Source organism: Lagenorhynchus albirostris, chromosome 8, assembly GCF_949774975.1.
Source record: "Lagenorhynchus albirostris chromosome 8, mLagAlb1.1, whole genome shotgun sequence".
Taxonomy (NCBI): Eukaryota; Metazoa; Chordata; class Mammalia; order Artiodactyla; family Delphinidae; genus Lagenorhynchus; species Lagenorhynchus albirostris.
Genome location: NC_083102.1, coordinates 41,162,664 through 41,187,397, shown reverse-complemented (window position 1 = coordinate 41,187,397; position 24,734 = coordinate 41,162,664). Strand labels below are relative to the sequence as shown.

Genomic DNA, 24,734 nt, shown 5'->3' with positions numbered 1-24,734 from the left:
TTTCTCATTTTTTCATTTTTCTAATTTAAAATGTTTTTCTTTTTAGCTTTTCCCTGTTTTCTTATTTTTCTTTATTTTCTTTTTCTTTTTCCTTTCTCTCACTCTTCTTTCCATTTTTTTTCTCATTTTTCTTTCTTTATTCTTTTTCTCACTTTTCTTTATTGTGGGAGTGGGTACTGAGCAGAATACACAGTATTCCCTTCTATGGGATATTTCACATGGAATATGAAAACCTGCTCAAGAAACTCCTCATCTTCAACCCCATCAAGGGAAGCCCTTTAGAGGAAATCATAAAGGATTCATGGATGAACATGGGCCATGAGGAGGAACTAATGCCTTACACAGAGCTACTACCTGACTACAAGGATCCTGGGCAGACTCAGTTGATGGTGTCCATGGGCTACACATGGGAAGGGATCCATGACTTGTAGATGGGCCAGAAGTATGAAGAACTGAAGTGATGGTCACCTATGTGCTCCTGGCTTACAAAAGATCTGAACTGGGGGGCTATATCATTACCCTGAAGCCCGCTCCTTTGGCTAATCTGACCAACAGCTTGCCCTTCTTACCCATCCTGCAAAGTACAGCTAATCCAAAGCTGCAGAGTTTCAGTGAGCTTGCCATTCCCACCTTTAATTCTTACTCTGAGAGCAGCAGCACAGAAAATCAGTGGCCTGAGGGGCATCAGGAGTTAGGACGGAAGTCCAGCAGCACAGCCAAAGTACCTGCCAATCCCCTACCTGGATGGAGAAGACCACCCCATCACAGCCCCCGGCATGGCCCTGTGGTCTCCCCCTGCACCAACACACCACCAGCATCAGTGGTGGAGCACACCCCAGATGGAACCAACCTCCCCAGGGGGTATCCTGCAAAGAAAACTCCCTCCACACTGGGCAGCTCAGACAGGTGCCTGGCCACCAGAGTTTGCCTGACAGTGCAGCAGCCAGGGGGCAGTGGGAAAGTGAAGGTCCTTCACCTGCATCTGCACCTGTGTTTCAGGTCAGCCAGAAAGAACTGGCCTGAAGCTGAAAGCAGAGGGAACCTCAGGTAGTCCAGGCAGTGATATAAACAAGAGAGCACATTGGGAGGTCAAGCGTGCTCCCTGCACTTTACGTGGAGTCTGAAGATCATGAGATCCATGGAGCCCAATGAGATGGTGTGGGAGATCAGTCAGATACGGCAAGAAAACAGCTGCGGGTGGGAGCTGAGCTGCTGTGGGTACACGGCCCATCCTCGAGAGGACTTTGTGCAGTGGAAGATGGAGGTGTGCAACCCGCCTGGCCTTCACTCATGGGGTTCAAATAAGAGGGTATCCGGCACCTCCATGACCTTCGAAAGCGTAGTCTCCAAGTTAACTGGCAGCTCAAAGGACTGCCGTGAGGCCACTAGGGAGACAAGAGGAGAGGACCCTGGCTGGCCCCTCCCCTGCACCTGGGTGAACTTCTGAGGCTAGACTGTTACCCCCCACCCGCCCTGCATTTCTCTTCTTCCCTGCTCTTCTCCGTCTTGTCTTCCGTGTTTGTGGGGGAGGGGAAATGGCTCAGTAGAAATAAACGCAATCAAAAAACATGTGCTAATTTATTGTGTTTAAACACAATCATTTTAAAAACTACCCTGCTTTATTGCTACAGCTGTCACAAGACATTCATCGATCACGTGGCCAGAGGAAGGCCCTCGCCAAAATTCTCTCGTGACCCAACTGAAAAAACAAAACAAAACACTTTTCTTGGGGGAAATCAAAGTCTGGTGAAACCATCCTAAGAATGAGACAAAGGTCAATGAATTGTAAAGGGGACAACATTTGGAGCTGTGGCATTGGCTTTTCTTGCTGGGAAAACAAGGCCTGAGGATCACATCTATATGATACGTATTGCTGTGAGACAACCACTTCAGTATTTGTAAGCTTAAAACAATGACAATGTATTCTCTCTCATGACACCTGCCTTCTGCGTCCCCAATCCTAACTGGGGAATGTTCACTGGTCTCTTCTGTTAGCTCCAGACTCACCTTCTTGGACCCCTTTGTTCCCCTTCAGCTTCCTCCTCTCCACCCCAGGTCACATATCCATCCTCCCTAAAATTACTGTCTTTTTTTTTTCTTTGCGTTCAAAGAGCACTCCTTTTTATTTTTTGAAGATTTCCCCCCAGTCTTTATTGAGGTCTAATTGAAGTATACTAAACTGCACATCTTAAAAGAGTACAGTTCTATCAGTTTTGACATACATACTCCAGTGAAACCATGACCCCTCAAACATTTCTATCACCCCCCCCAAAGTTTCCTTGTGTCGTTTTTTAATCCATTCCTCCATCATATCCCCAAGCAACTGCTGATCTGCTTTCTCTCTCTGTAGGTCAGCTTGTATTTTTCCCTGGAATCATACAATATGTTCTCTTTTTTTGCATGGCTTCTTTCATTCAGTATGGCTTTGAGATTCTTCAAAATTGTGGGTATTAACAGTTTGTCTTTATTGCTGAGTAGTATTCCATTGTATGGATATACCACAACTTGTTTATCCATTCTCTACTGGTGGATTTGGGTTGTTTCTGGGCTTTGGCTATATACCAAATTTCCTATTAAAATGCGTGTACAAGACTTTGGGTTTTATGCTTTCATTTCCCTTTGGTAAATACCCAGGGATGGAATTGTTGGCTTGTGTGCTAGATGTATGTTGAGCTTTTTAAGAAAGTGCCAAACTGATTTCCAAAATCATTGTATCTTCTCACACTCCCACCAGCAACGTGTGAGGGTGTCAGTCGCTCCACAGCCTCACCAGCATTTGGTATGGTCAGTCATTTTAAATTTAGCCATCCTGTTGTGGTTTTTGTTTGTTTTAATGCACAGCAGTTCAGCTTTTGGCTTCATTTCTAAAAGGGGGAACACATGCTTATGTTTCTAGGAAACAAAACCAGATGATGCCTGTTGTGCCAGTGAAGTTAATAGTTCCCATCTTATCCTCCAAAGTGTTCTGGATTAAATAATAAAATATGTTCCAGCCCAACTAGCAATGCCCCCAGGCTGTCCATCCGTAGCCACAAAGGCCCATTAAGGCGTTCTGATCAACCAAGATTTCTTCCTCCTCTAAAGATATTTTTCTGTTAAACAACTTTTTTCCCCCTTATCACAACAGGATTACCGGAGGAAAGAAGTGGCATAATGTAGCCTAGTGCTAGGGTTGGGGAGCAAGTAGAGGAGGTAGAGGGGGTCAGACCAGGTCCTGATGACATCATTTGAGCTCGATGCATTCACGTGTGACATAGGTAAGATCTATTCCTTAACTTTTTCTACACAAGAACCCGGAAATCCCTTAGCTTTTATGTCAAAGCTAGTTTGACTTGGATTTCTGTCACTTGCCATTAAGAGTCCCGACCAGTCGGTATACACAGTCAGCATGGCGATAGCATTTTGCCAAGCCTTGGCTGGCTCTCATTTCACATTTGAAGTGCCTCTGCGTTCCCTGAGAACTGGTTTTTGTTGACCTAGCCTGGGAAATTTAAAGCAGAAGCACCGGTCACATTGGTTGGGGATGAAACTTCAGAGGTCACTGAATACCCAGGATCAAAGTATTCAACGGTATCACCACACAGTTTGTTTAATCGAGTACTCTAGCTCCGTGTATCCACTGTAATGCTGCAGGCTCTTTAATCTTTAAATTACCATTTAGTGGTATCCAAAAACTCTTTTGAATTTTGGGAAGCATCCATCATGTCCAACGAGCACGTTCTTCCTCCTTAATAACTAGATTTAATACTTACAGAAAATATCCATATTTACTCAGTGCGCTAAACGTGCAAACGAGCAACGCTATGTGACCTATGTGAACACATCTCTAATCCGTGGTGCGCGCCGTCTCCTAGTAGCACAGAGTTGCTAGAGCTGTTTGAGGACATCTCCCAGTAAGCAAGGCAAAGGTAATACTCCACAGGAAGAAAAGAGGACGCCGAAACTGGGGGTCAGAAGTTAAAAAGATCCCATTCAGTCCTCTCTCGAACGTTCTCAGAACTGAAGCGAGGCCCCTGACCCGCAGGGGTGCCTCCCCCACTGGGAGTGCCCTCGCCCTGTCCCCACGCCCCAAAGACGGACTGAACTCGGGCTGGCGGCCCGGTAGCTTCCGCCGCGCCCCTGGGTGCAGCCCACCGAAAAGCAGTCGGGCAGGTGTCGCCCCGGGCGAGGCTAAAAAGCCTCCATCCCGCACAACCAGCCCTCGGTCCCCGGTAGCAACCCGGCCTCAGGAGCAGAGGACCCGAACACAGCCTCGCGTTGACCCGCCGCAGCTCCTCTGGCGTCGGCGCCGCCTCTTCAGTCTCTAAATCCAGCCTCCGCGGCCCAAGGGGCCGCTCCCTCCCCGCTGGGCCCTGCCTCCGCACTCCCCGTGCCACCACCACCCCCACACGCTCTGGCCAGCCCTCTCCCAGCACAGGCCAGCCTCTCACACTCCTGGGCCCAGCATTCCTCCCCCTCGCGTCCTGGCCCCGCCCCCGCGCTCTCGGGTTTGGAGCTCCCAGGTCCGGGCCTAGCGCTCGGGCCCCGCCCCCACGTGCCCCGGAGTCCGGGGGAGGAGTTGGCGCTCGGGAGGAGGCGTGGCCGTGGTGCCAGCGGAGGCGCGGGCGTTGCGGCCGGGACTTTGGTTTTGACACGGACGGCGAACGGGAGCAGTGTCTGTGGTGCTGGGGTGTGGACGCGGTTCTTGCGGATCCCGCGTTCGAGTCGGGGGCAGGACTTTTTGTCTGGATCAACGCAACCGCGGCAACGCAGCGAGTCCTGGTGTAGCCGCAAGACTTGGTGCAGCCGCAAGACTTGGTGCAGCTGCAGCGGCCGGATTTCACCGCCGCTGCCGCCTCGGCAAAGCCCTGCAGCTCCTGCCGGTTCTGGGAGAGAGACTCTTGAGAGTTTCTCCAGCAGAAAGAGCTGGGACGCGCGGCCCGAGGCGGCGTGGGAGGGATCCCGCGGCCCGCCCCTGACCCGCACCCGCGTGGGCCCTGGCTCTGAAGGCGGCGGGCCAGCGCCGTCCTGGCCTCAGGCCTCGGAGCCGCAGGTGGAAGGAGGAAGCCCTGGAGGAGCGGCTGAGAGGTGGGGCGCCGGAACGGCGGCGGGTCTGGTAGGGGGCGATAAACCCCTTCTCCGTGCCCGCACTAGTGAGGACGGAATTCCAGAGTTGCTGGTGGCGCTGAGTGCCAGATTTGGGCTACCGAAGCAGGGGAGATGGCCCCAGTTCTGGGAGAGTTGAGAAAGGCAGGGACGAGAGGTGTAGGCTGATGGGGATAGGTCCCTTTCCAAGAGAAGCGGCTTATAGCGTTTTTGGACCCCAGTGTGATAAAAATTGGACCTCACCAGAAATCCTCATGGGCCAGCCCTCTTGTATGTGTGTTTTCAGAGGTTCACAGACAGGCATCAGCCCTGGACTCCTGGCTAAGAACTCCAGCTCTAGGTAGGGAGCGCTAATGCAAACTGATTAACTGACTCAATCGATTTGTATGTTTATTAATTTGTTTTCCAGGTGGCCAAGCGAAAGGTGATTTGGACACGCTGGGCATGGCTATTTAGTGTTTGTCTGTGGTAACCATTTCATGCCCTGAATCCTGCACCTTCCCTTCTGTGCCTGTGAGCTCTACTGCGCTTCCTTCCTAGCCAGAGAGTTCTTCTGTGGTGGTGAGGCCTTCCTGGCCCCTTGATCCTGGCCGGCCATGGGGAGCACCCTGGGCTGCCACCGCTCCATCCCCCGGGACCCCTCGGACCTGTCCCATAGCCGCAAGTTCAGCGCGGCCTGCAACTTCAGCAACATCCTGGTGAATCAGGAGCGGCTCAACATCAACACGGCCACGGAGGAGGAGCTGATGACCCTGCCTGGGGTGACACGTGCGGTGGCACGCAGCATCGTGGAGTACCGCGAGTACATCGGTGGCTTCAAGAAGGTGGAGGACCTGGCACTGGTCAGTGGCGTGGGTGCCACCAAGCTGGAGCAGGTCAAGTTTGAGATCTGCGTGAGCAGCAAGGGCAGCTCGGCGCAGCACTCTCCCAGCTCCCTGAGGCGGGACCTGCTGGCGGAGCAGCAGCCTCACCACCTGGCCACCGCCGTGCCTCTCACCCCGCGCGTCAACATCAACACAGCCACGCCGGCTCAGCTCATGAGCGTGCGCGGCCTCACGGAGAAGATGGCCGTCAGCATCGTGGACTACCGCCGCGAGCACGGGCCCTTCCGAAGCGTCGAGGACCTGGTAAGGATGGGCGGGGTCAGTGCCGCCTTCCTGGACAGGATACGGCACCAGGTGTTTGCCGAGAGGTCCAGGCCCCCGTCCACCCACACCAACGGGGGCCTGACCTTCACCGCCAAGCCTCACCCCAGCCCCACCTCGCTGAGCTTGCAGAGTGAGGACCTGGACCTGCCCCCAGGGGGGCCTACACAGATCATCTCCACTCGGCCTTCGGTGGAGGCCTTCGGAGGCACAAGGGATGGGCGGCCCGTGCTGAGGCTGGCCACCTGGAACTTGCAGGGCTGTTCAGTGGAGAAGGCCAACAACCCTGGGGTGCGAGAGGTGGTGTGCATGACGCTCCTGGAAAACAGGTGAGCACTAGAACCACCAGCGGTGTTGGGTGTGAAGGCAGCTCTTGCGTGGCCTCATTTGTGCATGCAAATGAGTGGATTTTGTGGGGGTAGGGAGAGAGCAAGATTTTTAAATCAGTGTTCTTGAGGCCCCAGCTAGTATCGTGCAGTGTTCTGAGTGGCTGAGCTCTTCTTCTGCTCCAGGATTTTCTGAGTACAGCTGTCTGGGCTTGAGGTCTGTATCTTGAACATGGTATATCTGAGATCAGTTACTAACTTCGGGGTAAGTGGAGATTGTATTGGTGTTACTGCTTTGGAGAGTATAGTTTGGCTTACAAGACTTCATGGGGTTCACACCAGATCAGGCACTCGGAGCCTGGGAACTACTGCAGTTTTGCATGTATGAAAGAGCTACCTGGATTTCTTTTTCTTGGGAGGCAAAGTCACATTCGTTCCACCAAATATGCCTATTTGTGTGCAGAAAATCATCTTCAAGGCCAGGTATTTGCAAACACACGTGCTATGTATATTTACCAAAATGCTGCGAATGAATCACTCTTCATTCTTTTCCTTATTTAGCCTGAAGTTGGTTTTTAGGCTCACAGTTGCAGCCCCAAATGTATGTAACCTCTCCTGTCCCAGAGTCAGAAAAGTCCAAGCTGGAGTGTGGTGAATATTGGCCAGATTTTCCCATTTGAACTGTAGAAGATGAGAGTTGTAGGATGGGCTCTTATCACTGAGTGTTTATATTATTCACAACACTGCTTTCTGTAGGAACTTCCGTTAACCCTCCCTAAAACAAAACAATATTATTGTAGCAGTAACTCCCACTGTTAGTGCAATAGTGTATTATATAACATAATCAACTTGGGGAAGGAAAGAAATGTTTCTAATGGTCCCTTCCCGGGCAGAAACCCTCTGATCCCGGTCTGGAGGGAATTGGCCGTGCCACCCCCCGAGACACAGTATGTTTAGGGCCACTCGCTGCTTTCTTTTGCCCTGAGCTGTTGGTGAGGCCGGTGAGGTGGCAGTTAGTGACATGAAGTGACTTCTCGGCGGGAAATCACAGTGCATTGTGGCAGATCGTCAGGATAAATGAGTGAGGAGAAAACCAGGTCACAACGTTTCCCTGGCACCGTCCCACTGGCATGCTCCGTCACTGAGGACTGAGGGACCTTGCACCAGCTCAGGGAACGGGACCTGGGGAACCCCTGAGTGCTCTTCCTGCACCGCCATGTCCTCTGTTTTGCAGCATAACTCACTCCTTTTGCAAAATCATCTAGTTCACAGGTGAGAACGGGACTCAGCCTAGGACGTACTTGTCGGGAATGGCTTGGCAATTGTTCTCTCCATCCGTGGCTGCATGGGTGTATGTATGGGCAAGGAGAAGGGAGGACGAGGAGGGCTAGCTGTTTAATTCCTATCATGAGTTTTCCTAAGGCTTAGTTTGGGGGGTGGAGGAGGATGAATCAGGATCTGAAGTTGCCCCAGTAAGAATGATAGACTGGGTAGCCCTTGCCCACTAACTGTGACAGAGTTTTCAAGCGTGGTCTCTGGACCAGCATCAGCAACTGACTCAGAAATTCTGGGTTTCTGTGTGTTCACGCACCCACTGGCTGGTTCTGATACGCACTAAGGTTTGAGCCCCGTTGTGCTGTGTATCGGCAGTCAGCTATCCCTGTGGCTTGCCCTGTAGAGCGCCTTCCCCTGCACTGGCTTTTCTGACAAGGTCTGTGAGTCCAGGCAGAGCTTTCTAGGTACTATCTTCTTTGGTGGTTCTGGTCATCCTGTTATTCAACCATATGATGTTCTTTCTGGCCAGAGTTCGAATAATTTATTCAGATTCTAGAACAGATGAATGTAAAGGGTAGAAAATGGGAGAGTGAGCAAGAAACAGCCGACCTCAGAGTGGGCTCCGATCTGCAGGGCAGACCTGGGGCAGCCAGGGGCACACCGAGGAAGAGCGCTAGCTTGTCCAGCGAGGGATTTGTCCTGGTGTCTCTTGTTTGGATTTCCTCGAGGGGTGATGATTTGTTGAAGGTATTTGACTGCTGTCCTCAGGTGAGAGTGCAGGAAGAGCTTACCGAAACCCAGAAGGGTGTAGAAGGGAGCGTCTGGGAGTGACTTTAAATGTGACTTACGTCCCCATCACATTTCTCACACTTGGCCACATCTGTTGTCCTGTGGGTTGGTGGTTCCTTTTGCCTGTTCGCGACGTGTTCAGTATTCTGGGTGCTCCAAGCACCTTGTTAGTGTCCGGTAAACCTGAAGTAATTGGCTTAGGGCTTGACCCCCTGCAGACCTGGAGTGGGTCCATTTGCCTGTGTGGCTCTCCTAGGGCACCAAAAGATGCCTGGCTGCGATCCCGTGTCCTCAGAACAGCAGTGCACGTTCTCCAAGAGCTGTGTTCATCCTGATTCACAAAAATGTCTCGCATTCCAGTTGATCCTTTTATGAGTAAGAGGAAACACATTTAGTTGGATCAAGAATGGATGCATGTAATTTGTTGTGTGGCTGTTAATTTTCATACATACATATATACGTAGTACAGGAGTTACCTGACTTCTGGGTGTGCCTTCATAGTTTCCAACAGCTTTCACATTCATTGGATTTCTTCAGTAACTCTGCGAAGTAGGTAATGCATGCTTTTATTAATGAGTCTCCATCTCTGGGTGAGGAAACTAAAACCAAAGAAGTTAAATGACTTACCTCCATCCCACAACTCATTAGTGACTCAGCTGGGACCAGGACCCAGAACCTTCTGACTTTAGACCCATGCTCTTCACAGGCGTGCCGTTTTATAAGCACCTCACCTTTATCCTGCCTCTTGTTCAGGCATCCCACGCTCTGCCTAACCAAGGGCACTTGCCCAATTGTGTACTAGTCCCATTTTCTTACATTAAATCCATTGTAAAGGAAAAAAAAAAAAAACCCAAAACGAAAACCCTTGGCTCCACCTCTTAATGTGTTAAACTGATGAAATTCCTTAACCTCTCCAAGTCTCAGTTTTTCCATATGTTAAATGTAGCTAATGGGGAAAAAAGCCCACAGAAACACAAACGCTTGGGCACTTCTTTTGCAAAGAGAATAGCTGGCTCTTGTTTTCCTTTCTGTGGGTTTGCTTTAGTAGGTGGGGGACTAAAGCATGCCTGGGTGGGGCTCTAACGGGATAGTCTGTTCTGGCCCTGAGATGCTGCTGCATTGGTGGACAAGTGTGTATGAGTTACAAGAAATCATGTTTTGCACATGAGGCCTGAGATAGGACAGCAGAAAGCTCGATAATCACACGATCACCAGGAGCCTTCAGGGACGTCACGCTATGGCACAGAACCGATGGGTTTCATCAGATTCCTTTGCCAAATCTCAGTCTTAGGCAGTGTTTTTCCTTGTTTTCAGTATTTATGGAGCAAGACTAAAAGAGGAATGCTTCTGCTAAATACTCTTGCAAAATTTGGTGGCAGCCCGCCTATGGAATGAAGATTGTTTCTTTTTTTTCTCTTCCAGTTTTACTGAGATATAATTGATACACAGGACTGTATAACGTGTACAGCATAACGATTTGACTTACAGACGTCATGCGGTGATGACCACAATAAATGTAGTGAACATCCATCATCTCACATAGATACAAACTCAAAGAAATAGAAAAAAACATGTGTTTTTTTCTAAAAAAACATGTGAGAACTCTTAGACTTTACTCTCCTAACAACTTTCATGTGTGACACACAGCAGTGTTCATGATATTAATCATTTTATACGTTAGGTCCGTAGTACTTCCTCATCTTTTAACTGGAAGTTTGTACTTCTTGACCACCTTCCTCCAATTTCTCCTCCCTCTACACCCCGCCTCTGGTAACCACAAATCTGATCTCTTTTTCTAAGAGTTTGTTTGTTTGTGAGGTATAATTGACCTACAACACTAGGTTGGTTCCTGATATACAACATAGCTATTCGATATTTCTATATATTTCAAAATGATTACCATGATAAGTCTAGTTATGATCTGTCACTATTCAAAGATGCTACATAATTGTTGACTGTATTCCCCACACTGTACATTTCATACCCGTGACTCATTTATTTTGTAATTTGCAGTTTGTACATGTTAATCTCCCTCACTTATTTTCTCTCCCCCTGGCCCCTTCTGGCAAGCATCTATTTGTTCTCTGTATCTATGACTCTATTTCTGTTATGTTTGTTAATTTGTTTTCTAGATTCCACATATAAGTGATATCATACAGTATTTGTCTTTCTCTGACTTATTTCACTTAGCACAATATCGTCCAATTCCATCCATGTTGTTGCAGATGGCAAACTTTCATTCTTTTTTATGGCTGAGTAATATTCCACTCTGTGTGTGTGTGTGTCTGTGTGTGTGTATAAACAATATCTTTATTCATCTATTAATAGGAACTTAGGTTGCTTCCACATCATGGTTATTGTACATAATGCTGCAGTGAACATAGGGGTGCATATATCTTTCCAAATTAGTGTTTTTGTTTTCTTCAGATCTATACCCAGGAGTGGAATTCCTGGATGATATGGTAGTTCTATTTTTCATTTTTTTGAGGAACGTCCATACTGTTTTCCATAGTGGCTGCACCAATTTACATGCACCAACAGTGCACGAGGGTTCCTTTTTCTCCACATCCTCTCCAGCGTTTGTTATTTGTGGTCTTTTTGATGATAGCCATTCTGACAGGTGTGAGGTAGTATCTCATTGTGGTTTTGATTTGCATCTCCCTAATGATTAGTGATGTTGAGAAGGTTGCTTCATTTTTATTTTTTGTTTTTTGCTGAGGAGTTGTTCTATTTTGGAAAGTCCCTTTGGTTTCTGAAAGCATAAGTCCTGTGGGAGCTGACATAATCTCCAAAAGAAATAAGGAGGTTTAGCATCCCACTTGTACATTTTCCCCATGGCCTCCGTCAGAAGGGAACGTGAGTCTCAGAGTCTTGAGCCTTTTTACGGTCTGAATCTGTCTTCTTGCCTCGTGTTTGTTTGCGATATCAAAGCACAAGGTGAATTAGTGCCTGGCAGCGCGCACTCATTGTGAAAAAAGAGAGTTTATCAGACTTGATTAGTAGGCTCAATATAGACGCAACCCATCTTGTCGTTTGATTCATTCAATGAAAAACACCTGTTGAATGGCTGCTGTGTACGTGCATATGCTGAATTCCAGAGTTAGACTGGCCCTGTTTTTAAACCAAGTTAAGCAATGTTAATCAGCTTTTATGGCTCAGCCTCAAAACAGTCTGAAAAATCCATACATTTTATCAAAAGTCACTGAGTAGGACTGATACCTGGTTGAATTTTTCCTTTAAGAATAATGGGCTCGGGGCTTCCTTGGTGGCGCAGTGGTTAAAAGTCCGCCTGCCAATTCAGGGGACATGGATTCGAGCCCTGGTCTGGGAAGATCCCACATGCCGTGGAACAACTAAGCCCGCGCACCGCAACTACTGAGCCTGCGCTCTAGAGCCCGTGAGCCACAACTACTGAGCCCACGTGCTGCAACTACTGAAGCCCGTGCACCTAGAACCCATGCTCCGCAACAAGAGAAGCCACTGCAGTGAGAAGCCCGCGCACCACAATGAAGAGTAGACCCTGCCCGCCGCAACTAGAGAAAAGACCGCGCAGCAACAAAGACCCAACACAGCCAAAACAATAAATAAAATAAATAAATTTATTTTAAAAAAGAATAATGGGCTCATCCTGAGGGACTGAAAGGTAGATGGATGCAGCCAGACATAACATCTGGAGGCAAAGTGCCCAGCAATCCCCTTAAAGTAGAAATTGTGAAATCTACTTTGACAGCTGTGGAAACGGAGGCTCAGAGAGATTAAATGGCAGCCATGTGGCCTTCAGAAATGGAGATGTTGGAATCAGGTTTTGAAGCCAGACCTTTGTTTGATTTCAGAGCAGGGAGTGGAGGTGTCTCTTCCCAAATTCCACGTCCCTTGACTGACCCCCGGCCCACCTGCTCTTTCCTCCCTGTCTTGGGTCTGAGGCTGGCCAGGCATCAGGGCTTTGCCTAGACTCTCGGGACTGTGTCAAGCCGCTGGAGGCCTCTGCTCCCTTCCTGTTTTTGTTCCTCGGAAGGACAGGGCTTTTGGCCAGAGGTAGAGCACTCCAGAGGGCGCCAGGGCCCCTCCACGCGGACCCTCAAATGTGAGTCTGTGACCTTGGCTCCGCTCCAAGGCGGAGTTCCGGTTTTCTGAGCCAAGGAGATCTGGGTGGTTTCCAGAGAGAAAGGTGGTCAGAAATAGGACTGCTGAGGATTAATAAGGGAAGAGAGTGTGAATGAAGGGAAGGCCTGGGGTGGGCGGATGCAGGCTTCATTTCACCAAAGGGAAAGCTGTTACTTTTGTCTTTCCAGAAAGCTGAGCCCATTTGGGATCTGATTTGGTGAGGGTGGGGCGGGGATGTGGAAAGTATTGATTCTTCCAGGAGATATTCGTTCCTTTATTATTTATTCATTCATTCAACAGAAATCTTTTGAGCTCTCACTAAGTGCCAAGCTCTGTGTCAGGCTCTGGTAATAAAGTGTAGGACAAGACAAAGCTGGTGCTCTTACGGAGCTTCCATTTTAGGTAAGAAGGTGGACAAGTCGGTTCACAGATAAATAATTATGGGTAGTGGCGAAGGCTGAGGGTGATGGAGGCTTGCTGAGTAGATGGGGGTCAAGGAAGCCTCAGCTGAAAGCTAGAGAATCAGCTGAGGAGCCAGGCATGGAAAAACTTGGGGGAAAGAGTGCTTTACCCGAGGAGCCAGCAAGTGCAAAGGCCCTGAGAGTGTTTGTTTTGGAGAGAGTGGGGTCCCGGGAGTGGCGGGTGGCTAGGGCTGCAGGGGGAGGCAGGGCCAGGTGGGTGGGCCCTGCAAGGCTTTTACTTTAACAGCGGGAGGAGGCCGCAGAGGCAATGAATTAGCTGTTACCAGGTTGTTCTGGCTGCGGGGGAAGCCGCTTGGAGTGGGTCCTGGGAGTTGAGTAGAGAGGCTGATACAGAATAAAGGCTGGAAAGGATGGTGACCAGGAGAAGCGGGTGGGGATAAGAGGATCTTTAGAGGCAGAAACTGGAAAGACTTGCCTGTGTTTTGGTTATTGTGGGGATTAACTGGGTAGATTCCTAGAAGACAGGCTCAGAGGCATTTAAGAAATCCCGGGGCTGACTCACAAGCCTCTGCATTGTGTCAGCATGAAGCAGCTTACTGACCTCGCCCCTCCATCTGCTGTGGACAGGTGTGGGATCTTGGTCCATCGTGGATGGAGGAAGAGGCCTTGTGGTCCTCTGTGCAGCCCGGGTGTTGGGCTGTACCCCGCAGTCCTCCAAGCCTTATAGTTGTCCAGCCTCGAGACAAAGAAACAGCCCAGAGACAGTGACAGAGACGGCAGTGGTTTATTGGACTGGGGAATCTTACACAAAGGGTCCTGGATCGACACCCCACCTTGTCCGGCAGACGGTGGGCAGGACGTGGCAGCAGTCTGTGGTACTTGCTGGAGGAGGAGGCTATTGTTTGTAGCGGGGAATTGACATCCGGTGTGCTCATCAGTTACCAGGGACTAATTAAGCCCTATAATTAAGAGGATTGCGTAGTCATGTGAGTGAATCAGGGACTGGTCGAGCAGGGGATGTACAGAGAACAAGAGAACAGCCATCTTAAATGGCCTAACCACACACCGGGCATCTGACAAGGCCACTTCTGCTGTTTAGTACCAAGTACATGTAGAACGAGGACATATATGGGGAGTTTTAGGTAACTGTTGCTATCAGAAGACATTTCCATAAGTTAAATTCAACACTGATCGAGCACTTACCTGCTGAGGTCAGAGGCACAGGGAGACCCTGTCCTGGCATCAGGGAGGTCACAGTCTTACAAGGAGACACGCTCACAGGTACTTACCGGGGTGATGTGTGTTTTGAACGAGGAGGTCAAGCTTAAGAAGCACAGGGGTCTGGTACCTGTTTGCTTGGCTCTTGCAGGTGGGTGGAGACCTCAGCACAGAGGAAGGATTGGGGGACAGGACCAAGTCAGGTGGTTGGAGAGGACGTAGTCCGGAGTGGGGGCTGGGGTCTGAGCGGCTAGGGTCTTGTCGGCGGGCAAGTCGGCCGCTCCCACTGCAGCCGCCTGGTGAGGGTCCAGGCTGGCCCACCGCCCGGGCTCAGCTTTGGAAGGCTCCCCAACACGGTGCCTCACAGGAGAGAAGAGCGTTGAGGTAGGTGTTATTTTTATTTCAAAATTACCCTACCTTACAAAAGATTTTATCCTGGAGTTCCTTAATAACAGTCTTTGCCAGTAACAAATAAAATCACGCATTTCACTGAAATGTGATGTGTTCATCATGCATGGACACCCTGGTTTGCGTGTAGTCATGTGCAGCTTAGTGGAAATTCCACACCAGTGAGTCTTATCTGAACATCCAGGATAGGCCACAGAAATGTGCTGCTCTGCTTTTAGTCCTCAACAAATATTTAGGAACCTCAGAAACTTCCTGATTCTATTCCTGATGACTGTACACAGGCCAGATCTGGACAGCAATTCTTATTGTAATGTTTTGATTGACAGCTGCCAACCAGCTGGACTCCAGTGGGTAGAAACCCTGGGGAGATGTGCTCAGAGTTAAGCGGTTCATTATAAAGAAATTTTTTTTTTATTTTAAATTTATTTTTTATTTATTTATTTTTGGCTGCATTGGGTCTTCGTTGCTGCTAGTTGTGGCTCACGGGCTCTACCGCTCAGGCTCATTAGTTGTGGTGCACAGGCTTAGTTGCTCTGCAGCATGTGGGATCTTCCCGGGTCAGGGCTCAAACCCGTGTCCCCTGCATTGGCAGGCAGATTCTTAACCACTGTGCCACCGGGGAAACCCCTAGAGAAGTCTTGAATCCTTGTACTAAACTACTGGGTAAAGAAACCCTGAGTTTTCTTTACTGAGTACAGCTGCCTACCTCTGTTGCTCAGTTGTTTGTTTCCAACAAGCCCTTGTTTCCTGCGAATTCTATTTTGATTCAGCCATTAACCTGATTAAGCTGTTAAGCTGGGCCTTCAATTGTTTTATCTAGAAGCTGCTGTAAACTCCTGAAATGTGATGCCAAGAGAATGTTGTTCACGTGGCCACATGGAAGGTTGTGTGCATTTTGGGTGTGGTTTTATTGTGTTCTAGGGATCTGAACCTGGTTTGCTCACCCAAAAGCTGGAGGGTGAAGTCACTGCTTCGTGTTTCTCAGCTTATGCTAAAAGCATGGCGTCTTTTAAAGTGGGAGGTCTCAGTTGGATTGTTGTTTTTAAAAATACTTATCCAATTCTCTATGAAAAAAAAATTCCCCAGAATGTATTTTCATTAAGCAAATTCAGTCTGACTTAAATATTTTTGCAGTCTCTGTTTTCTTAAATGGGAAAAAAGTAAAAATTTTAGTGGCCTCTAAGTACCAGTGATTAGGCTTGGGACTCACCTGCCGGTAGATTTGGGGCTTTGTCCTTCCTTGTTTGGTGAGCAGCCTCTGCAACTGCAGGTCATTGTGTCATTTTACTGGTTAGCTCTTTGCAAAGCGGTTCCCAGTTGTTTTTAATTTGAGGACTCATTTTAAACAGTGAAATACTGCGTGTCCCTCCCCCTCCACATATGGTGCTTATATTTTCAGTGTCCATGACCGTGGTGGTAGTAGTAGTTGTACCAAGAACAAAAACAATGATAGTTAACACTGATAATTACTGTGGCTGATGGCTTATACACTGGATACCATCATCAGTCCTCTTACAGATAGAGGAGAGATGGCTCAGGGAAGCTGAGTAATTTTCCCCAGGGTCACACAGCTTTTAGGTGATGGAGCTTGGATTATAATCCAAGCAATTGGATTCCAAGGCTTGATGATAAAAAGCTACTGTTAGTTCACTAATGCTTTTCCACAAATTTGTATTTTATTCATCACCCCAGCCTTTTTACTGGACTAGGTGCTCCCTTAACCAAGACCTTGGTTTGAGTTCCCTAGTCATGATCTTTCATAAGTATGCTGATAACAATATCATTTTGTGTGTGTGTGTGTGTGTGTATCCGGTATTTCTTTATTCAAAGTGGAGCAAGGGTATTTGCAAAGCAATCTGAGTGTGGGAAAAAATTTTTTTTTTTCCTGCGGGACGCGGGCCTCTCACTGCTGTGGCCTCTCCTGTTGCAGAGCACAGGCTCCGGACGCGCAGGCTCAGCGGCCATGGCTCACAGGCCCAGCCGCTCCGCGGCATGTGGGATCTTCCCAGATCGGGGCATGAACCCGTGTCCCCTGCATCGGCAGGCGGACTGTCAACCACTGCGCCACCAGGGAAGCCCGGGATACTATATTTTTATGACTTTCCAGTCTTTTTACAGTCATTTTGCCCACACCTATTTTGACAGCAGTCTCTTTAAACAATTTGCTTTCATAGAAGCTTGGCTAACATTCATCTTCCTTTTCTTAGAAACAACTTTTTCTGCTCACATTCCTGTTTCGACAGTCTGTGTCACATTTAGGAGACCATAGTAATATATACAACTGACAAAAACAAGTCTGGGGACAGACACAGCTGACCCTGCATGAGCACGTGATGCCCCACTCAAGAGGGGAAGTGCACAGCTCATCCGCCAGGAGAACTCAGCGTGCCACGGGTGCCCAGCTCTCAGCATGTTTTAGGAAGGGAGTGGGGACAGTCTGGTGGATCCCTTGAGCAGAGGCTGGTTAGGAGAACCTCTGTTGTGTTTTTAAGAACACTACTACCTGGGCTCAAGTTATGTTGTTTCTGTAGTCTAGAGACAGCATTTGCTGTGGATGTATATTGCAGACCCCTGGCAGTAACTGTGGGTTGTTACTGATGCACTGTTATTTTTTCTAGAAGATTGACTCAAAAATATAACTAGTTATAAGGTCAGGAGTTCATTGACCCAGTTTCTTCCCCCAAATCTCGTGCAACTTTTAGAAATAAAAGAGGTGAAGGAATAATGAGCTCTTAAAAAAAAATTTGACCTAATACCTGTACTAGTCAGCATTTTCTTCAGTGCCTTAGATGGCCCGCTTATGAAACTCATGAGTAACTGTGAGCTGGGAGGGATTTAATAAGCAGGTGGACTGGAGTCGATGGTGTATAAAACACCTTTCCAAGTTTGTAACTCTGTACTGTCTTTTTTAGCCGTTCTGAGTTTAACGTTTGAGTTCAATTTTTGTTCATGTTAAATTCATGTTCATACATGTGAAACTGTGTAAGAGACTTGTGGCTCAGTACTCACACACTGGGCTCTGTTAAATGCCAGGCAGGACTGTTTAGAGTAGATTTGTAATCTTGAATTGTATTAGTTTTGATGCTTCCAACATTTACAGTAAAAGTGCATATAGTTGTTAGATATTGTGAGAGTTTCAGCTTGGAAATAAAAGTTGCTTCTGTCCTTTAGACTTTTGGGTAAATTGAAGAACATCTGAGACTCTAGATGATTGTTCAGAATGTTACTATTTGCAACTATTTATCTAATCTATGAAAATCAGGAATTTCTTGTCATTGACCTACCAAAGCAAGATATAGAAATAAACTGGGTGATGAGTGAGAGATAAGACTGCAGGATTACCCATAACCCCTGATTCCAGATACATATCTGTGTTCATCAAAATAACTGTGGTATTTTATTGATGGATTATATTGATAAAGGCTGTATGTTTAAATGTATGCAGTTCTTCTGAATCACAAAATCCCTTCCAACCCTTAGGCTTTTTCTACAGAGAGGGAAAATCGTCACTATTTCTACCAAATGCCCTTCAATTCAGAGAAGGAAAAGTATTTGTTTTTACAGTTAAGAGTGTATTAGTTTGCTAGGGCTGTCATAGCAAAGGAGCATAGACTGGGTGGCTTAAACAAAAGATATTTATTTTCTCACAGTTCTGGAGCCTGGAAGTCTAAGATCAAGGTGTCGACAGGGTTGGTTTCTTCTGAGGCCTCTCTCCTTGCCTTGTAGATAGCCGTCCTCTCCCTGTGTCTTCACATGGTCTTCCCTCGGTACCTGTCTGTGTCCAAAGTTCCTCTTCTCATAAACATCGTCTTATTGGATTGGGGCTACTCTAATGGCATCCAAATACAGTCACATACTAGAGTACTGGGGGTTAGGACTTCAACATATTGGTTTTGGGGGACACGGTTCAGCCCATAACAAGACGGTGTAAGAAAAATCGCCCGGGGACTTCCTTTTCGGCTTTTTGTGAGGAGCCTGTTCGTCTCGGTTTTTTCCTGGGGCAGTGATGATTTCAAGTACTTGTTTAACAGTTTAAATGCTGGAGAAAGCTGCGTTAGAGTTCCTGGAGGGACAGTCTGCTGGACAAGAGGAACGGCTTTCTGGCCGGGCCACGGCAAGCATACACCAGCAGTTAGGGACTGGGATTTGTTTCCCTTGAACTTCTCTCCTTCCAACTTGCCAGTCCTTGGTTTTCTCCTGAAATGCCAGCAGTGACCTGAAACCTTCTACCCACCCCCGCCAAGGCAGCAGCTCCACTCTGCCAAGTTCTCTGCTTGCCCTTGGCTACAAGTAATGGTGACACATGAGTTTGTCTGCCCTTTAGAACTGTAGTGCCCTTCAGCATTGCCGTGGAAAGGTGTGATTCAGAGGGACCACTGTGAAACCTACTCAACTTCGACTGTCCCTGACCTATTGTTAAGCACCACAGCTATGGGCTCCCCTATTGGCCTGCGTTTCCCCTCCCATAACAGGCATTCTGTTGTCATTGCCTGTGTGATGCCCTCTGTACTCCCAGACTGTACATACAGCCTAGTTTCGGCACCCTAACACTCAGGAATTTGTGGAAAGGAGAAACGACCCCTGACATCTATTGACTATTTACTTTGCCCCATGTGCTGTTGCTCAGCCTTTTATATTCATTAACTAACTTAATGTTTGCACCATCCCAGTGAGGTTGGCAAAGTATTCCCACCTTACGCATAAGGAAACTTAAATAATTTAAGTAAACTTGCCCAAGTCACATGGTTGGTGAGTGTAGAGCAGAAGTTCAAAGCTGGGCAGAATTACTCAGAGCCCAAACACTTTTATATTCAGAGGCAGAGAATCCGTAAACCTGGAGATGGAACCAGGAGGTTAAGGAAGGGGACAGTTCTTTCCTAGTCTTTTATATCTAGAAAGTGTGAGAGACAAGTTTAAAAGGGAGGTGCTCCCTGGAACAGGGCCCAGCCGGCGCTTGAGGAAGTCATCCAATTCTATCATCCAGTGAGGTCAGGAATGCAGGGCTTTGGGGACACAGGATTTTTTAAAAATTGAGAGATAATTTCCATACCACATAGTTCACCCCTTTAAAGTGTACAATTCAGTGGTTTTTAGTATATTCACAAAGTTGCACAACCCTCACCACTCTTCCAGAACATTTTCATCACCCACAAGGATACTCCATACCCATTAGTAGTCACTCCCCTCCTCCCAGCCCCAGGCAACCACTGATCTATTTTCTGTCTCTTGTGGATTTGCCTGTCCTGGACATTTCCTATAAATGAAATTATGTAATATATGGCATTTTGTGTCTGGCTTTTTTTTTTACTTAGGTTCATCCATGTTGTAGCACGTATATTTCTTTTTTTATGGCTGAATAATATTCCATTATATGGATATACCTCATTTTCTTTATCCAGTCATCGGCTGATGGACATTTGGGTTATTTTTACTTTTTGGCTATCGTGAATAACGCTTCTATGAACTTTCACGTACAAGTTTTTGTATGACATACGTTTTCATATCGCTTGGGTGTATGCCTGAGAGTGGAGATGCTGAGTCATATGGTAATTCTATGTTTAACACGTTGAGGAACTGCCAGACTGTTTTCCAGAATGGCTGCACTGTTTTACGTTCCCACCAGTGATATACGAGGGCTTCTGTTTTCTGCACATCCTCCCCAACGCTTGTTGTTGTTTCTTTTTTATTATAGCCATACTAATGGGCATGAAGTGGTATCTCATTAGGGATTTTAGTTGCATTTCCCTAATGACTATTAGTGATACTGGGCGTCTTCTCAGGTGTTTACTGGCCATTTGTATGTTTTCTTTGGAGAACTGTCTGCATAGCGCTGGGTGGCCTGTTGTCACACCTGTTTCTAAGCTGATAAAGTATATCTTTGTCCTGACTCCCTTTTCACTCCATAGTTCCCTTTTCCTTGCCCCTTAGTCTTAGGATCATTATACCAGAGCCTAACCTAGAATAATTGTTTTGTAATAGGAAAAAATGCCTGCCATCCTACAGAAACAAACCCCCCATCTGGAAAGGAACCTGGAGAATTCCATTTGGTGTGCTTCATTGCATATTCTGGCTGGAGCAGTCTGGCTGCGCTGGACTTGTAACACTGTCCTTGAGAAGCACTTGGGGTCCTTTGATTTTCACATTTAAATTATGTGTTTTGGATGGAACTTCAGCACGTTTTTACTTTTTTCCAAAGTCAAAATGTAACATCCTATGCCAGGGTTTGCAATGAGAGGTAATTTGGAGCTAGTTCATGACAATATCTGCAAATTCCAGAACCCTGGGCCAGGAAAGAACCTCCCACAGGACTCTGCCTAAGTCACCCCAGACAGATGAAATATGTATAATGTTAATTTCCTTATTCTTTTGAGCCCAGCTGTAGAACGTTGAATCCTTAGACTCTTAAGTTTATGGCACTCTCTCATCCATCAGTGCTAGGCTCCACTTCTGTTTGGTTTTATTTAAAAATTGTCTTCTTCATCCCCCTCCCCATTCATCCCCCTCCCATAGATTCCCAGTGCACAGTGTTAAATGTATGTCCTTAGACATATCTTTGAAAAATGTAATGGTTTCATCAACAAAAAACCTTGTGTTTTTATGGTTTCCAGCTAGTTCTTTGCTCCTGACTGCTGCTTAGTCATTGGCCACGTGCAAGGGTGGGCCAGTGTCCATCCCCAGGTGATGGCGAACCAGGCTGCCTCAGGCCCCCTGCTACCATGTCCTTCACATACTTTTCTAGCCATTTGGATTTCCCCTCTAGGGGACACCTTTTCTCAGCCTTTGCCCATTTTGTAAAATGTAAAGTTGCTTTTTATTTTTTATTTTTCAGTTGTTTTGAAATGTTCATTTACATTCTAGATGCCAATCCCCTTTTTGGTCTCAGAGATTGCAGAGCTCTTCTCCCACTTTATCACCGTCTGTAACTTTGTCTGTGGTGCCCTGCACAAAACAGAAATTCTTAATTTTGCTGTGGTTAAATCTATCAATTCCCTTTTGGATGCTGTTGAACGGATCCATCTCACCCCAAGTTCATTCTTACATTTTCCTCTTAGCTTCTTAGTTGTGTGGTTTTTTTATCTTTTGCATTTAAGTTTTCACTCTATCTGGAGTCTACCGTTGAGTAGGTATGAGGTCGGGATCCAGTTTTCTTTTTTTCAATTTTTTTGTCCCGTCCGCAAACAGCCTGCTTCTTCCCCACTGATTTGTACGCGCACTTTATCCTCCTTTATCATATGTGCATGGCAAATTTATCGTGTGTCAACTCATGCGTTCCGGTGCTGTAACCACACTGTTGTTAATACTGTGGCATCTGGTCAGGTAACTCTCCTTCCTTGTTTTTCTGCTTAAAAAATTCCCTAACCTGAGAGAAGGGGAGTGGCTGCCTCGACTCTGGCTTCCCCGGGGCGGTGGGTGCCTGCCCTTGACTGCAGGTGGCTGTGAGGTGAGCGCCCGGCCACTGGGCCTGGTGGGGAAAGCGGGCCCCAAGGGTGAGGCTGCCATAGGGCGGGTGGGTGACGCCGTGGAGACCGCCTTCCCTGGGTCGGGCCGAGGCCTTAGGTGCGGCCGGGGCCTTCGTGGGAGGAGACAGTGCCCCGGTGCCTGAGCCCCATCTGGAATGGACGGGTGGATGTGGTGTGCGGATGGGTGCCCTGGTAAGGGTGGGAGCCTCTGCCGGGCTGACCCCCCGGGTCAGGCTCTGATTTGAGGGGCGGTGAAGAGCGCTCACTTTTTGTGCCGGCCCCAGTTGGTTTCTCCGCCGGTTGGGGCTTCAGCCCTCTTCCACCGCTGCACAGGCCGGGCCGGTGTGGGGCTTGTCTCGTCCGCCATCATTCTGCGCAGTGGCTCGTGGCAGGCGCTCCACAACAGGAAGGAGAACGTGGGGAGCGGAGCGGGGCGGGGTCTGGAAAGAGCTTTGGAGCCAACTCTGCCAAGGTTCCAAACGTGGCCACGCCCGGTATTAGCCTGGTGGCGTGGGGCAAGCTGCTTAACCAACTTTGAACTTTGGCTCCGTCATTTGATAGGGGCTGTCACACTGCAACCTTGCTGGTCAGTGCAGAAGGTCAGAGGTCTATCGAGCACCTAACACTGGGCTGCACGTGGTAGGTGCTCAGTACGTAGGAGTTGTCATCTGGGTGTTACCTTACAAGAAAGTTCTCTAGTTCATTAAGCATGTCCTGTGCCAGGCTGTGCCAGGTATTGGGTATCCAGAGATGAATGACCTAGCCCCACCCTTTGACAAGCTCACAGTTCAGGGTGAGATAGTAGTAGGTAGGTAGGTAGACAGTAGCTAACCCCGATGCTAAGATCAGGGTGTAAACTCAAGCTGTGGAGGATGCATCCCTTAGCCCAAGCTAGAGGTCCAAGGGAGGCTTTCTAGAAGAGAAGAAGCCTGAACTGAATCTTGGAAGGTGACTGAAGTTAGCTGAGGGAATAAAAGGCAGAAGGGCATTCCAGGTAGAGGGACTGGCAAGAACAAAGCATGGAGACAGGGAGCATAGTGCATGCTGGGAAAAAAAAATCTCTAACCAGACAAGTTTTACAATCAGTTTGAGTTTCTCAAATATCCTGTTGGAATTTTGATTGGAAATGCATTGACTTTATACATGAAGTTTGAGACAATTTGACATCATTGAAATGATAAGTCACTTTTTCCTGGAAAATCTGTTTCTTCATTTATTTATGTCTTCTTTTGGAACTTTTAATAAAGCTTAACTTATTTTTCCACGAAGGTCCTGTGCATTCTGTGTTAGCTTAGATCTTAGATACTTGGATTCCCTGTTTTTAAAATCCCCAGAGAATAAAGTTCCAAAGTTTTGTGATGTTACTCATTCCAGTATTTAACTGTTCTTATTACCATGATACTCTTCCTTCACTTACTGTACATCCCTTATTTGTAGTTTAGGCCCATTTTTCTAAGTCCTTCCTAGTAGAAGTAAAAACCAGCCAGTCAGAACCTCTGTGAGGCTCTCTCTGTATGTTTGGAGACCTCAGTTCAATCTCCTTCCACCTTATATTCTCACCCGGAATAATTTAAGTTCCTTTTGCCTTTCTCCATGATTCATATTTTTCAAGCATAAATCAATTCTTCTTTTTAAATCTCAGATTGCCCTTCTTGTATGAGTAGGTATACAAGTATGAGCAGGCCCGGTGGAAGAACCAAAACATGGTCGCTGGCTTTAAACAAAACCAAAACAAAACAAAACAAAAAAAGTAGTGACCATAAATTATAAATGTTTAAATTTAAAATTAATTTTCTTTGTTCAGGGCAACGCTAGCAGTGAGTCAGACTTTATTTTATGTCAAATTTGAGATTAAAGAACTTGGAATTATCTTCTATAGTTCAGGCATCATTTACTGAGTCCCATTTTTGCAAATCTTTTTTGCTTCTCACATGTCCATGGATTCCTGCTTGACCACAGACATATGTCTGTACATGCCTCCACCCACAGAGTGTCTGGGTATGTGTGAGTTATAAATATACCCATGTTTTAAAATAGATCTTTGTCTTTACTGTTAATTGCTTCTTTGCTTCTTCCACTTTCTCAGTGAGTAAGTAGAGTTGGGAAGACCTGTATGCAGTTGGCTGTACACTGCCTTCTAATTATTTGCAGGCTCTCCTCCTTGGTTAGTTTCAGCCAAGCCCAGTGGTACTGGCATCTGATTTCACCTAAAAGCAACCCAGGTGAAAATTAGAAGTTTCTTTCTCTTTAACCAGGTTTCCAAGTGGCCTGGTGGCTGCTCCCATGTCCTTGGTCTTTTGCATAGTTCTAGGCCAAAGAGTGAAGTTTGTTTTTTGGCATCCAAGTAGGGACCTTTAGTTTTGATATGAAACATTTAAAACATATAAAAAATATAAATAATACTTGGGCCCTTTTTCCCCTCTTGTCAATGCATTTTACTTTTCTGAGGACCCAGAGCCCTTATATCCCACTGTCATTCCTTTAGGTCCCTCCCACTTTACC

The 24,734-nt window shown here is 47.2% G+C and overlaps 1 protein-coding gene across 4 annotated transcripts in view; it reads left to right on the top strand.

The window, feature by feature from the left end:
- EEPD1 (endonuclease/exonuclease/phosphatase family domain containing 1) overlaps positions 1-24,734 on the top strand; it is a 146,150-nt gene that overhangs the window by 17,246 nt on the left and 104,170 nt on the right. For 2 of the 4 annotated variants that reach the window (XM_060156851.1, XM_060156854.1), the window contains exons 1-2: positions 4,617-5,067; positions 5,495-6,559. In XM_060156851.1, coding sequence (XP_060012834.1) covers positions 5,682-6,559 — 878 coding nt within the window. In that variant the 5' untranslated portion in view covers positions 4,617-5,067; positions 5,495-5,681. Of the gene's footprint in view, positions 1-4,616; positions 5,096-5,494; positions 6,560-24,734 lie in introns of those variants that run through there. The other 2 variants (XM_060156852.1, XM_060156853.1) reach the window with 2 other exon arrangements.